The 14710-nt window shown below is 44.0% G+C and overlaps 1 protein-coding gene across 3 annotated transcripts in view; it reads right to left on the bottom strand.

Annotated features, from left to right (window-relative positions):
* Positions 1 to 14710, bottom strand: part of RAD51B (RAD51 paralog B) — a 417762-nt gene that overhangs the window by 66905 nt on the left and 336147 nt on the right. Inside the window, exon 11 of one of the 3 annotated variants that reach the window (XM_063332870.1) lies at positions 1016 to 1105. The exons of the other annotated variants lie outside the window; for them this stretch is intronic. Within the exon in view, the coding sequence (XP_063188940.1) occupies positions 1020 to 1105 (86 nt within the window). The 3' untranslated portion in view covers positions 1016 to 1019. The remainder of the gene's footprint in view (positions 1 to 1015; positions 1106 to 14710) is intronic. 3 annotated transcript variants of the gene reach the window in all.

Genomic DNA, 14710 nt, shown 5'->3' with positions numbered 1-14710 from the left:
TATGCCAATGCGCTGCCCAAATTTGATTCGAGAGAAAAAAGCCTTTAACGTGACAACACATGCAGGGCACCACCTCCCATTTCCACACAACCAATGTCTCTGGCCAGCTTTGATCAGTGCTCTGTCTGGAATGTGCAAGGTACAGTGTATGGTCAGACTGCAGTCACGCAGCCTCCCAAGCCAGCCTTGGAAGAAAAGAAAAAACTGGACGCATCCATTTGCTGCTTTCCCCAATCTGAATTTGACAACCATTTATAGCCTCCCCCAAAGATGGGCTGCTCTCTTGTCCCTGACCTTGGCTGTCAACTCCAGCATCATCATTACCTCCATTAGAGCCTCCTGAGTCTGATCTGTTGCCCTCTGAGAGTGGCACTGGCTAAGGACACACCAGACATCAATGAGCGAGAGGCTCTGGTTACATGCCAGAGACCCAACAACTCATCAAGCCCCTTAAAGCCAGGAGAAGATAGGAGAAGCGAGCAGGACTGCTGCAGTAACAATGTTGTTTGTTCAGACCTCTAACCTCTCTGGCTCCACAATACCAATATGGTGAAGACGTCTGATAAAAAAGTGGGACTTTGGTAAAATAACTCCTGTCCTTGACAAGCATTAATCTCAGTGCCTTTGGAAGGCTCTCCCTGTAGTCCATGGTCATACCCCGACGTGTAGGGTGTTCCACAGCTGGGTGCTCTCGGTGCCTGTGCCCCAGTACCTTTTTCTTTTTGTGAATTAGAGCCTGGAGAGGTCAGAAGCTCTAATCACACCAAATGAAGCTGTGGCAGACAGCCCTAAATTATTAATGTCTTTAAATACTAAGTGCACTCAGGAACCAATTCAGCCTGCAGCACACAGGCTATGCATCAACAGGGTCCCAAAGGGGTTAAAGAAAAAAAAATCTCACTAAGGACTGTGAAGCGGTAATTTTGTTTGCACTGACATATTTGTCTCCCCCATGAACAGAGGATACACACAGTCACGAATCACTGCATTTGTAAGCATGTCCACTTTCTCTTACTGTTTCAGTCACTCCTTGTTCCTGGGAGAGACACAGCTGTCCTAACCAGAAGATCCATTTTATTCATATCCAAGAAGGTAGTCTTGCAACCTAGGAGAAGATTGACACCTTTCAGTTACGTGGCAAGAGCATCATACCTCCACATCTACAATCTGACTTGAGTAAGGACTCCGATTCTGTCACTGGAAAGACTGCAATTCATTAACGTAGCTCTGTTATGCACACTTTGATATTTATCTTTAACCACATCCCTTTAAAACTAACCTTACTGACAGCTTACTTCTGTAAGCTTCCACTTTGCTATTCATTTAGTTTCATCCCCCTTTGAATGTGGTGGCTTCTACCTCTGGCTCCTCTGGCTACAGACCACTTAGCACAACTGGCCTGCAGATAACAACTCTGACTTGGATGCTGTGTTAACAGTTTGCCATTTTCATGCAGTTTTAATTTTGTTTCAAGAGGAACTGAAGCTGCTTTTTGCTCCTGTTTCAACATTTGGCAGAAGTATGAAATTCTGCATGTTATAGGAAACAGGAAGAAAGTTTTAATTTCAGCTGCTTAGGATGTACATGCACAAGCAACACACTCCAAGTGCACACCCCTCCCATTTATCTCCTCCACACCTCAGTTTTTCTGTTCTCTTTCTCTACTCTTCTGGGAATGTATCTCTTTCATTTCTGCTCATCTCTCTCCCACACCCATAGGCATGCACTGATTTGTTATTGCTAGGTCACTTGTGATTACAGGTCTGGATACGCTAGTTTATTGCAGGGTTGTCCCTGGCTTGATAGGCTGTTTGCTGTTTTGTTATTACAGTGCTTAAGCCTCATTCTTCCACTTTGCTCTTCTTTGCACACACACACGCACACACACACCCCAATACAACATATTTATTTTGAAATGGCAAACACAAAAATTGACTTGGGCTTTGCAAACAATTTGAAAGGGAATGAGGGAAAAGGGGGTTACGGGCCCGGCAATGCCAGCCTCCCTGCCCCGCCTGACTTCTCTGAGTGTTTGCCATTTCTTCTGTGGTATTGGAGTATAAAGCTTGAAGTGCCGCAAAAGCTGCATGTCCATTTGCTTTGCTTGGCTGCAGAAGCCCAGGCACAGCATATTCATCTGGGAAGCAGTTAGCTGGGGTTGGGGAAAACCACTAGTCCCTTTTGGCTATACAGACATTGGCAATAGCTGTTACAAGTTAGATTTGGCTCCCTAGAGCAACAGGCAACAAACACGGAGAACTGAAAACCTCTCAAAATTATTATTAATGTATCTACACTTATAAAATAGAACAGCAACCCCCTCCCCACCCCCCAAAAATGTCTTTCAGGCCCTTTCTTAAAAAGAGGGGGATTTCAAAAGCAAAGCTAAACCTATCCTTGCAGCAGACAGAATTTCCGTTCTATTTTGAAAAGTCCTGTGTGTACCCCCACTGCATTCCTCCTCTTCCCCCTCCCACCAAAAAAAAAATAAGGCAAACTTCTGGGCATAGCTTAAAAGCCACAAAACTTCCTCCATGTGTGTATTCTCCAGCTCCACTGCAGATATTTGGAGTTACATAAAACTGGGCAGTTAGTGATTCTGGCAGCTGAAAAATTACAAAGTTCAGGGGCTGAGGAGGGTGTGGGCCAAGCTGAAGTTTTCCAGAGCGCTGTACCAGATGGAGAAGAGGAAAAACGCTTCTCTCTCGAGGCTCAGGAAGGTGGAGTTAGAAGCTCTGAACCTGAAACAATTTTCAGGGAATGTTCTCCATTCCCAGTGAACACTGGTATCGGCAGTTCTGGTTATCAAGGAAAGTTTGGACCTTAAAAAGCAATGAACGTGCCTTTCTCTATGTGGCAATGCAATGTTTTCACAGTAACACTGTGGAGACTGACATGCTCCAGTTACCTGCCATTAGCGAGAGTCTTATCCCTTACAAACCAGCAGCATGTTTCCATTTCCATCTGGACAGTCGATGCGTAAGGATGAGATCAAAGTGCATCGTGTAATGAACTGCACTTAGCTACCAATCATGCCTGAAGTCAGCACATTTATACTAGAAAATATGGTTTTGTGTTAGAATATCTGTTTACTGGGATGATGCTAAATTTAACTGTTACATTTAAAATTATGTCTGTAAAGAGCTCACTCCTAAGATCCAGACTTAAAACTATCCAGGTAGGAACAGTCACCCTTCTTATCTACTCTGAGTGCCAAACAGTGTGCTAGTTAACACATGCTGTAAGATGTTGGAATTTTTCAGTCTAAGTAGTCCCAACTGGGATTTAAAACATCCTGGCTAGTCAGGCTTAATTTTCTAGCTCTGGACAGGCTTTTAAAACATGCTTGCAACTGTGACTAGCTGTGATCACACTACGGACAAACCAGCCTTTAACCATGTGTTAGTTAACCAATACTGGAATATTGCATCCAGTCTTAAGGCATACAGTGCAAGAAAGACATTGTCAAGCTGACGTGAAGTCCAGTGGAAGGACCCTAAAATGGTTAGGGACTGGAGCAGGTGACATACAAAGAGAGGCTGGGAGCACTCAAATTCTTCAGCCTAGAGAAGGCTAAGGCAGGAGACTTTGTATAAGAAGAGAGCGTATTTGACCTTGATTATTTTAATGAAAATGCTGATAAAAAAGCCAATTTTTGAGGTTTTACAGAAGATAATTTGTTCACTACGATCTGGAATAACTCACCTCACATCAGCGAAAACCATCCAGAATTTTTGATTCTCATCACTATCTGAAATGGAAACCAGTCCAAATGACCTAGAGAAAAGACACTGTATATATCACAATACCAACTACTAAAAGCAACCGATTCATTTAGTATTAAGAATAGAAATCTGTTTTAAAGACTGAATTTTCTGCATAGTGTCATCAGTTCTCAGTGAGATAAGCATGGCAAGGTCCACTCTGTTTACCTATTTATTTCGAACACACAAAAGACAAACTTCTATAACTCAGTATGGAATCAGTCATCCAACTAAATAAAGTAACTACTTATGTGCTATGCGGTCTTGGTCAAGTCACTCAGAAGCTCACCACTTGAGATTATGGTTCTGCAGCAGTCTAAATTAAACTAACAGTTGGCTTATGTGGTCCAGCTCTGGCTATGCATTCCCATTCCTCCCTTACACCCAACACATTGCTCATTACACCATTCACCAAGCTATTTCCCTGATCTAGGTCAACATAAAGCTCACCTAACAAAAAGTAACGTATCCTTTTGTACAAACCAGGATCACAATAACAGCTAACGCCATAGGTAAGAAGTAACATTGAACTCCACTTTCCCATTTAATTTTAGATAGCTGCAATTTTCCTCAGGTTTAGGGATGCTTTTTTTTTTTTTTGAGAAAGGGAAATTCTGGAAAAATGCAATAAAGTGCTCATTCTTATATACAAAATATAATTTCAACATGCTTTTTCTGTTACTGTCAGTTCACATTCCTTAGGAAAAAGCTGAAGTGAAAATTAGCAAAATTCAGTGAATGCTTGCTGGAAAATGTTTGCTTTATAATGAAAACACAGGCATGCCATGACAACACTTACAATAGAAGGCAGAAAGCATTTTGGATACTTTTTCTGTCTTAGAGAACATTATGTAATTTGTTACTTAGATGTCATTAAGCTACATTAAAAAAAAAAAAATCAGACATACCAAATCAAAATTATGAAAATGCCCTTTTTTTCCCCCTGGAGTACAGCCTGTAGCATCCAGGGTTCTGACCCTGGTAAGACCCTAAATCTGGCAAGCAGCTATGGGACTGGAAGTTGCAAGCTCCAGCTGCACCAAAGCTCGCTCCCTCTGTGCTGGAGCCCCCTTGCAGGCTACAGCAATCTGCACAAGCCAACTTTTTTCTCTCTGTCTGGGATCTGGCAATGACCTCCTGCAACCTAACTGCTCTCCCCACCAGCTTCTTCTCTGGGCTCTGTGTTGACCTGGCAAATGCTTCTAGCAGTAAGGAGATGAAAAGAAGGTAAGGAAAAAACGGGGGCGGGAGGGGAAGCAAGCCTTGCAGATGAAAGTCTGAGGCAGTGTTTTCCTTTCCAAAGTGTTGCTACATTCCCATAAGCTTGTGGTTTCCTGCATTCTGCTAGAGGGCTGCCTTTCTTTTTTTTTTTTTTTTTTTTTTTAAATCCTTCTGGTCATATCTGAAGAGGGAAAATGTCCAGCACTAACAGGAGGCCTTTTGTTCTATTCGTTTCTAAGTGGACTTTAACCCAGTTACTACAGACTGAGTCACTGTAGAAACAAATAAAATAAAAGCTCTCTGTTTTGTCCCTCTGGACAGGTCAGGGACATGTTAAGTTCTGTTCTCCCTCTCCCGCTTTCTGGAAGCAGTACTAGACCTGGCATTATACTGCAACAATAATGAACATAGTTTATGGCTGTTCTTTTTTATATGTCCTGGCAACCCCTACCCCTACAGAGTTGATATTCCAATAGAGCCAGCATTTCATTAACAACGTAAATGCACAAGGGGCGTATCTTTGGGTAATGAGATGAAATTAAACTGGAGAAAGGCCGGATACCAGGGGCCAGTAAGATGTGGGTAAATGTGACACATATAGGTGCATGTCTGAGCTATTTTGGTACCTTCTTAGATCTCAAATATTTTAATGACTCACAACAAACAACTGCTTGTCTCCGAATATGACTGTAAGATTCCCTTGCTATCAGGCTGAATTTTAGGCTGAATCTGAAAGTTGAATTTCAGTCATTCCTTGCAGTTCTTGCTGCATTCCTTGCTACGACAGGTTATATCCTGTCACCACACACCAATTTTAGGGTAAATCATTATCTATTTAGATCCCAAACATCTACATTAAAACAGATCGAAAAAAATAAGCATCCTGTGCATAGGCCTGTGGTTCCCTAGGGCTTACTGATCCCTGGAGGCTCTGGAACATCTGTGTACAAAAGGATTGCTCCTCCTCCTTCCCACTTTCTCTCACCATCCTGCCTGTCCTGAAAACCTTTTTAAGTCTTTAGTGTTCCCTTATTTCTGAGCTCTCAGCACTGGCAAAACAGCTGCCTGTTGTGGCTGGCAAGCGCAGAAGCAGCTTACAGGTTTGCCTTTGCCCCCCTTTTGTACCCTCCCCTACAGCAGGTTACTTGGTTGCTTATCTAAAGACATTGTGTTGTTTTCCCACAGCCCTCTTCCTGGACCAGGGTACTCCAACTCACTTTTAAAGTGTGGAAGTGTTATGCTGGGAAGTTTTATGCTGGGAAGTAGTTAGTAGTAGGTGGGTCAGAAATAGGTTTTCAGCTGGGAAATAGGCATGCATGCAAAGCTAGGACAGCGATAGACAGCAACGCTTAGCAGAGAGGATTTTGTACAAGACCATGACCACGCTGTGCTGCACAGAGAACTAAACACAGGCAAAGCCAAGACCATTCCAGGCCATGGATGTGAGTCAGCAGAAGTTTCACATGTGGCTGGTGTTGCACTGGGCATGGGAGGGCAGAGAGCACAGAGCCAGGACTATACTGATGCCAGAGCTGGCGTGCAGAGTCAGGACTGAGCTCAGCACCGTGCCAGGCCTCCTACTGCTCCCCCTTCTCTCTCCCATTTCACATCAAACTTGTCATGCTACAGCCACGGCACTCCAGGATTCTGTGCCTGGCAGAAATGGCACATGCTCCCACACCTGCTCTGAGCTGTGCCGAAAGACTGTCCTAGCTGCTGAGGCTTCCTGGAGAACAGAAGTACTTTGGCTGTGCCTCCTTCTCCTGATTCAATTTCTTGTGCCAGTCTTAGGATTCCTCAACCCTGAATCAGTCCAGAAACTTGGTCGACCCCTTTTGCTCTGCCAGAACAGCTAAGAGCAAAGGGCTTGCACAGCAAGTGAAACATGAATATGAACCCTCTTGACTTCTTAACACTCCGTATTCTGTCTGCAGGAGCCTATCAGTCTACACAAGCTGCGGCATGAGTTACGAAAAAACAAGTCAACCGGTCAGCAAAGGCTCTGTGTTCTTGGTGCTACTTAGCATCATTATTCTAACCTAACTTTTCCTTTGGTTTATTCTTCAACTGCCACAAGAGACTGAAATATGGTCCAGGTTTAGCATAATCTGGGAGCATAGGTGGCTGCATTACTCTCTCCTTGTTACAGTAACAGCAAGGGACACATAGACAGCCTTTTCTTCCCTTAACTTGTTCCTTGCTACTACCGTATCAGGGTCTCACTGGCATGGTCCTCACATCATTTGGACACTAGAAAAGATGCAAAAGACACTCCAGCCCAACTAGAGATCTGGATGTGTTTCAGAGCCTGTCAAGAGCAAATAACGCAGCAAAACAATTCTGAAGTTCAGATTCTTTGGGACAGTTTCCAAGCAAATGTATGTTCATTTCTTGGCTGAATCTAACTTTAAACAGAAACTAGAACGAAGAATATGGGGAGAAATTTGTGACCAGCAGAAGCAAAACATCTGTTTTTTTATCAGAGACAACTGAACTCCAGATGTTGTCAACATCACATAATTCTAGAAGTGCCAATCTCTTTGCGGGTTGCCCCAAGAAAGGTCATGTCACTGAACTCTTGGTGACTGAATGGCTTTTGTACTGGAAAATCCACTCCCAGATGTGCAGCGCATGCTGGAGTTTGATGCAATTTGCTTTGCTACCAGATTAGGCAGAGGGGAAAAAGAGATCACACTACCTTATGAGAGTAAACTGCTCGTTCCTCTTGAAGCCCGTTGAACATGTTCGCTGCTACAGGATGATGCCTCAAGCTGTCAGTAAGATAATCAAATACCTTTACCTCAGCCTGGTCAATTTATAGGAATGGCACTCATCAATATAGATACAGTTTATAAATCAGAATCAATGCTGATACTGACTTTACATTCCTTTGGAGGACATCATGCAACCGAGAGAAGTACTAACCTAAGTTCATGCTAGAAGATTGCTTGCAGCAGACAGAAGAAAAACATTGGAATCTCCTTTCAGGACAGAGTTCTCAGTTTTGGGCAGTAACAACGGGGTTTCTTAGTTCCAATATCACTTCTTTTGCCTCTTAACCTTTGAGTCCCTGACACCAATAAAATGCTGACCATCAATTTTGGAAGCACTATAGCCCTCACATGATATGTAATTTATTTCACTTCTCCGTTTCGCACATAGAGCCTGTAGGCCGTGTTTGTGCATGTGACAGAGGGAGGGCAAATAGATGACACACGATCTGAGGGTTACGGTGAGACTACGTGCAACTGCTTTGGGACGCAACGGTATGGCACAAACGAATGCAGTGTGTTTGTATGACACAGAGGCACATGACTGCATACCACTGGGTAGCTCTGTGAAGATGTCAGTGGAACTGATTTTCTTTTGTAAAAGCTGTTCTCCCTGACAGATTTTTTTTTTTTTTGGTCTTTACTATTACTTTGCAACATGAAAAGATTCTCAGTGAAATCTGTTTTTTTGATGCGGTAGATACTCGGGAAGATTAAGAATTTTCTATGTACCGTCTGATGCAGAGTCAAAATGTGCAGCAGTGATATACTAATTTAATATACTAAATTGATTAGAAAATGGGTTTAGGCAATGGAATAATATATCTTGCATCCATTTGCCATTCAAGAAGGGATGCACAAAAGAGTCTGTCACTTAATTCAGCAGAGTGATCAGTGGGTCTGCCTGGGAACGTACTTATTTACAAAAGGACACATTGTGGCTTTAGAGCTTGTTGGAGAGAAGCAGGCTTAAATATGAGCGAGCATATGAATTGTTCTATTTTATAACTTGTAAGCTGCTCTTTCTGATATACTCCACCCTCCATCTCCATACTCCACTATCAACAACAGCTGTTTTCTGCCTATTTGCACCTAGCGCAAAACTTCAGTTACCTTTTTATTTTTGTAACTACTGAAGTCAGTTTATGATGAGTTTTACCAGTTGCTTACACCAGGCCGCACTGCCTACATTTAGTACATGGTATGGTCAGATATGAAGTTTAAAAATACTTTGCATCAACAAACAAATGACAAAAAACTCCAGAAAGCAATTTGAACACAGGACTGAATTTCTGCTAAGACCTTTGACAGTAGATTCATTGGCTTCCAGCTGATCAGACAGACTTTCAGCTCCTTGCTGGCTTTATTCTCTCGTGATCTGAAGGCATTTGGATAGTGCATTTTAAACCAATTGGTTGTTTTCTCAGAGTCTACATAGGGGTCGTGGAGAAAGGGGAGTATCTTTCTTGCTAATGTTAGCCAGACAATAGCAGCTTAACTGTAAAGCCCCCTAAAAGAGAATAAGCCTATTGTGTCCCCAGTGTGTTTCCCACATTTCAAAGGCCACTAAGTAGCACCAGCATCTTTGCCTCTGGGTTACTGAGAAGCCAGACTCTTATGCTTATTAAATGATGGCTTTCCCTAATGATTTGAAACAAAAAAGGCACACACATACAAAGCCAGAGATGTGCACATTTAAGGCTTCTCCTGCCACAAGGTCAAACACATGAAAAGACACAACAAAAAGTTTGGCCCCGAGATACCAGCATAGACCCACTTGCCCATCTCTCCCACACCGGCCCTTACTCTCTTTTCTACTGCGAGAGCCCCTGATTCCTGCACAATTAAGCGCGGCACCAATGGCATTTCTGCTGCCTCTCCTTCCACTTGGCTTCACTGCTGAGAAAGGAGCTTGTTCGCGGGAAGGCGGGCACTGCTGCCTGAATAGTCTCTGAAGCATTCATTATCTCCCGCCTAATTACATGGCCGGCATAGTGTTGTTGTTGTGGGAACATTGCATCACATTAATCAGCAAGGGGATGTGCCAAGATGAAAGGGTCCCCTTGTGTCTGCTCTCTGCTGTGGAAAATGGGCAAGAAGGTGGGGGAAGGAGCGGGGTATTTATCAAGTGGCGATGGAGGGAAAGCACAGCGGGTGCACCAGAGCTCAGCCTGGCCTTGCCGCCATATTCCCAGGCCAGCGCTCTTGTAGCAAATACACTTTTTGTGTTCAGGCACAGTGATGGACTGATAGCTCCCGAGTCGGAAATCCTTTACCACAGCACAGGTATGAGCAAGGGTGGCGAGGCAGCACGCCACTCAGTTGCTCCAAGAGGGAGTGGGAGCTAATCCTCCATAGCCTATCCGGCCCTCAGCCCCATCTGATCAGAAATGGGACCGCCTATTTGAACAAGTCAGGATTTGGCTTCAGCCTGGCCACGGGGCTTCACAGAAAGTCTCTGTCCCTTCAAACACCCTCCAAACACACTCCCCTCCAACAGTCTCTGAGTCAAATGTTAAACAGTAGCTGTGATGGGCCTCCTGGATCAAAGTCAAGCTAGCACCCAAAAGCAAAAGTTTCATTTCCCAAAGCCTGCTGGTGAGAGCCCCAGTTCACCCACACAGTATAATTTTTAAATAGACTCTTGAAATCTGAGAAGAGATCTCATTTCCTCCTATCTTTGTCCCACTTGCAGGGCATTTGAAAGGCTTTGTGAGGCTTTGCATAGATGCTTCTCTGTGTGTTGGGATTGGGGGAGGGTTGAGGCATCTACACTGTGCCTGTTTGGCACCCTGCAAAATACTGTGTCAGACTGGAATACCAAATGACAGTCCTTGGCTGAGCTGCTTATTGCTGTGAGATGCAATAGCAGCGCTCTAGAGAGAATAAGGAAAGGTAACGGAAAAATGAAGGCATTACAAATGCAGTTCTTTGCATCAGTTAGCCTCTCCCATTCACTTTTGATTCAATCAATTCAGATCGTCCCTCTTTAAAATCCTGCAAGGACAGGCAGCAGCTCATGCTCAACTCTTCCCATTTCGCTTCCTGCAGGCCTTCTGTCCATCACAGCTTCTCTGTGCTTGAGCTGTGCTGCAGGTTGACTTCAATTCATTTGAATTAAAGTGTCTTGACTCCAAACTCCATTGTTTTTGCAAGGCTTCTGGCTTATTAATGCAAGCTATTAAAGCCACTTTGGAAGCAGATTTACTGAGATGCAGATAAGTCTATCTGCCACAAAGTAGGTGTGAATGCCAGTTCCTCCTGCAGTGACTGTTCCCAAGTCCTCCCACTGGTATCCCATGCTGTTTTGCGGACAATTGGGGCAGCCTGCTTATCTGTGTGCCACCTGTTGTGCTGGAGTCACCCTGACCCAGTGCCACCTTTCTATTCAAATACTGTTGCCGAGTCAGGTGGTGTTCTTTGGGTTTCAGCACACAGGGAGCATCGCTTGTGTGATACTGGATGGTCCTACACTAAGAGACTTGACTTCATTGCCCTCTGGTGAGAGGAGTATATACAACAGGAACTATCAGCTTTTTTTTTTTGAGGGAGACCAAATGGGACCTGCCAAGGTTACAAGTGGCAACCAAACTGAGGAAGGGCAAACTTCCAGTTAATCTTGTTGCATATAACATAAACCAAGTGTATGGAGCAGGATGGAGCATTTAATGCAGCTCAACTCCAGATATCACCTCTCCATCCTCAGCTTTTAATGCCTACAGTGTTGCTCTGGTTTACCTCCACTTCTTCATCTTTGGGTGCAAGAAGAAAGAATGTCCACTGTGATACAGAGGATGTTTAAATCCAGCACGGGGGCTGCATGGCCAAGTGACTCTTTAGTCCCACTACCACAAATCCCTGGTTCGTTTTCACTCTTGTTCCAGTGAAAAAGAGTGCTAGAGATCCACACTAGCAAAAAGTATCTCAGGTTAGTTTCCACGTTTGCCAGGTTTGAACTTCCTCTGTCTTTTGGGCACACACATCCTGTAAATTAACTTTGAGAGCTGTATATGCGCTTCCGAGGTCCTCTCTCCTGCTCAGCCTTTGGTTGATCATCCTGCCTTGAACACGGGCCCCTTGGTACTTTATTAATCTTTCCCTCAAGCCACCAGGACAGTGGTGCTCTAGCCATCTCCTTCCCAATAGAGGCCCAGGAATTCCACAAGATGGAGAGCATTTTGCTATGCCCACGCTCACTAAAGACCAGGAAAATCCACAGCACTGGAATCCCAACCCAAAGACAAAGCACAGTTTTATCCCCAGTGGCACTGAAGTTACTACATGAGCAATAACTAGCTGTTCTTTTTGTCTCCCATTTGCCTGACGAAAGTGAGATACTGAACTGCGATCACTGCAACGGATCCTGTGCTAAAACTGGCCAGTTTACATTGGAGGGAAAAAGCTTGAGAGATAACATAGTGAAAAAACTCTGGTCTAATCTACCAGATAGCTAAAAAGACAGAAGCATGAGGAAGATGTCCTACAGCATGATACAGGGGAGATAATGACAGGGAAATGTGTCAGACTTCATAATTACTGCTAATGAGGTTAATCTAAGGGCAACTAATCCTATGGGAGAACATGGTGGCTCTGTGATCAAGGTCTCTGAAATACAGGAGTCTTCTATAGCCCTTGACCCCTAACGCCTCTCCCCGCCTGGGACATCCACTGCCCCCCAGTGCAGAAATGTCTCCTTTTCTCACTGAGCCACCCCAGCAGCGCGCCATCGGACATTCCTACCCCTATAAATGCAGTGACTTATCTGCTGGCAACCTGCACCCCAAAGCAAAGAATAGGTTTGCCTCCTGCTTGCACTAGCTCCTGGCTGCAGAGGCACAAGATTGCACGTGCACTGCAGCTTGTTTTGGAAAGTGCCTTTTAACTTGCGTTTTACCACAACTGCCAGTTATTCCAGAACTCGAGCTCCCTTTTGGCCCATGAGTCAAGGCATTGAGATGTGGCAAATGAAGAGCTGTAGGAAGAGGCCTAGAGCCTGCTCATTTTCCATTGCCTCCTCTTTTTCATGTGCCCCTCTCACTGCCACGATTAGGGTGCCTATGCACGACACTCTTGCAGCAACCTTTGTGTAGTAAGCGCTGTGCAGATCACAGCGTCTCTTCCATTTTGTGAACATAACTTTGAAACTAGTCTTTTCCACAGCAGAAAGGTGATGGTACAAAGCAATCACGGACATGCCTTGTTTTGGCACAAAATTTCATTGCTTCTGAAGAGGAAAACTAACATCACAAACATTCCTCCTCCCAGGAGAGGGAAGATGGGGCAAGTGGCTGCTCCACCCAGAGCTCTCCAGCCCTGAAATGGAAGGATCCCCAAAGATCTAGGGGAAGGCCCTGCTGATGCACATGTGCAAGGCACACAACAAATCCCAAGCACAGATAAGTTCTGTTTCACAGTTTCACCCCCACTGTTCATGTGACAGCTTTCTTTAAAATTCCACAGTACCTCTTTCTCACCTGGAAACATCATCTCTGGCTTTTCTTTCTCCTTGTCTTGGTCTCTGGTTTCCAAAGAACTGTTAACTGAGATCTTCTTTTCTCCCTTGCCTCTGCACTTCTGTTAACCCTGCTTTACATATTCTATTATAAAAAATAAAATAAAACCTCAGCTGCATGAAAAAAGGACTTAAGCCATTTGACGGTAACTGCAGCATTAGTGCCTATCTCTCACTGGTGCCAAAGGTGAGAGGAATTTTAGTAATTCAATAGATAGATAAGATAGGAGAGGTTATTTGATTTAGTATTTGTCTGTACCATGTTTCTGAAATACTGTGCAGCTAAAAAAATGCTAAAGGTCACCTGATACGTTTCTTTAGATAAATGAAATAACTTTTTCTGAAGTGATATGCTCACTCCAGGTGCAATTATCGTATTTTTAAGACTTCACTGTAAGTCACCCTTTAAAGTAAGCTCTTATCCCACAGCTCAGTGGCGATTTTTAAATAAGTAATTTCCCTCCCTCCACATCCCCAGACTAACACCAACAGGGTTCACAAGGAAATCCCAACAGGCAGACTGTTATTCAGTCCATTTCTGCATTTCTAAGGCTCATCGACCTTTCTTTTGTCAGATAAAAGCTTCCCATCTCTTTAAGCCCTTCATTCTTGCAATAGTCCCACAGAAAAGTTGACATCCTTGGCAAGGAGAGTGAAAAGCAGCTTGTCCGCCCTTCCCAATAGTCCAGGCTGGGGTTGTTTTAGCCTGTTTAAATCTCCCCCCTATTTATATGCTAATGTTCTGGTATCAGCAGAAAGTATAAACAGTGTTGTTTACAGCTCCCTATAGTCTGTGAGCACCAAGCTGCCAGGAGAATACTGTGTACTGGGCAGAGAGATGCATTTATTGACAATGAAAATGGCCACTTCTAAGACTATGAGAAACAAAACCGAACAGTAAAAATGCAGTGTCAGCCAACATCTAACCATACAAAACAGGACTGGGAAAAAGCCATTAGCCAGGGGGTCAGTCATGGGCCCCAGGGAGCTACGAGATTTCATATTTAACAGGGAGAGATCTGGGGAGACCTTCAGCACAGAGACCTCTGAGAAAAGAGAGCATCAAGTTCCTTGGCAAGGCAGCTTACATGCTCCATTTGCTATTATTGCAGATTTTTGTTAGTGGATAATGGCTCATAGCTTGGCTCGTAGCTCTCCTGGATCCTGAAGTGAATTAAACTCTCCTAAGAAAAACAGCATGGTCTAAAGGAGCAAGGACAGGAATTCTGGAGTTCAGATCTTGTCTCTCCATTTTGCTATGTGAGTCTTCACCAGCAGAGCACTAGATCTTAAAAGTAACTGCAAAACCAGGCAGCAGTGAGGGTGTACATCAAAAATAGTTGTGCAATGTCAAGCTCTCTGAAGACATTAGGACACAGAGCTTGTCTCTTCTTTACATCAGTCGACAAAATGTTGATGACTGCAATGGCAGTCCCTGTTCA

Source organism: Chroicocephalus ridibundus, chromosome 4 (genome assembly GCF_963924245.1).
Source record: "Chroicocephalus ridibundus chromosome 4, bChrRid1.1, whole genome shotgun sequence".
NCBI lineage: Eukaryota > Metazoa > Chordata > Aves > Charadriiformes > Laridae > Chroicocephalus > Chroicocephalus ridibundus.
The sequence above is the reverse complement of the archived record's forward strand: the minus strand, read 5'-3'. Positions and strand labels throughout refer to the sequence as shown.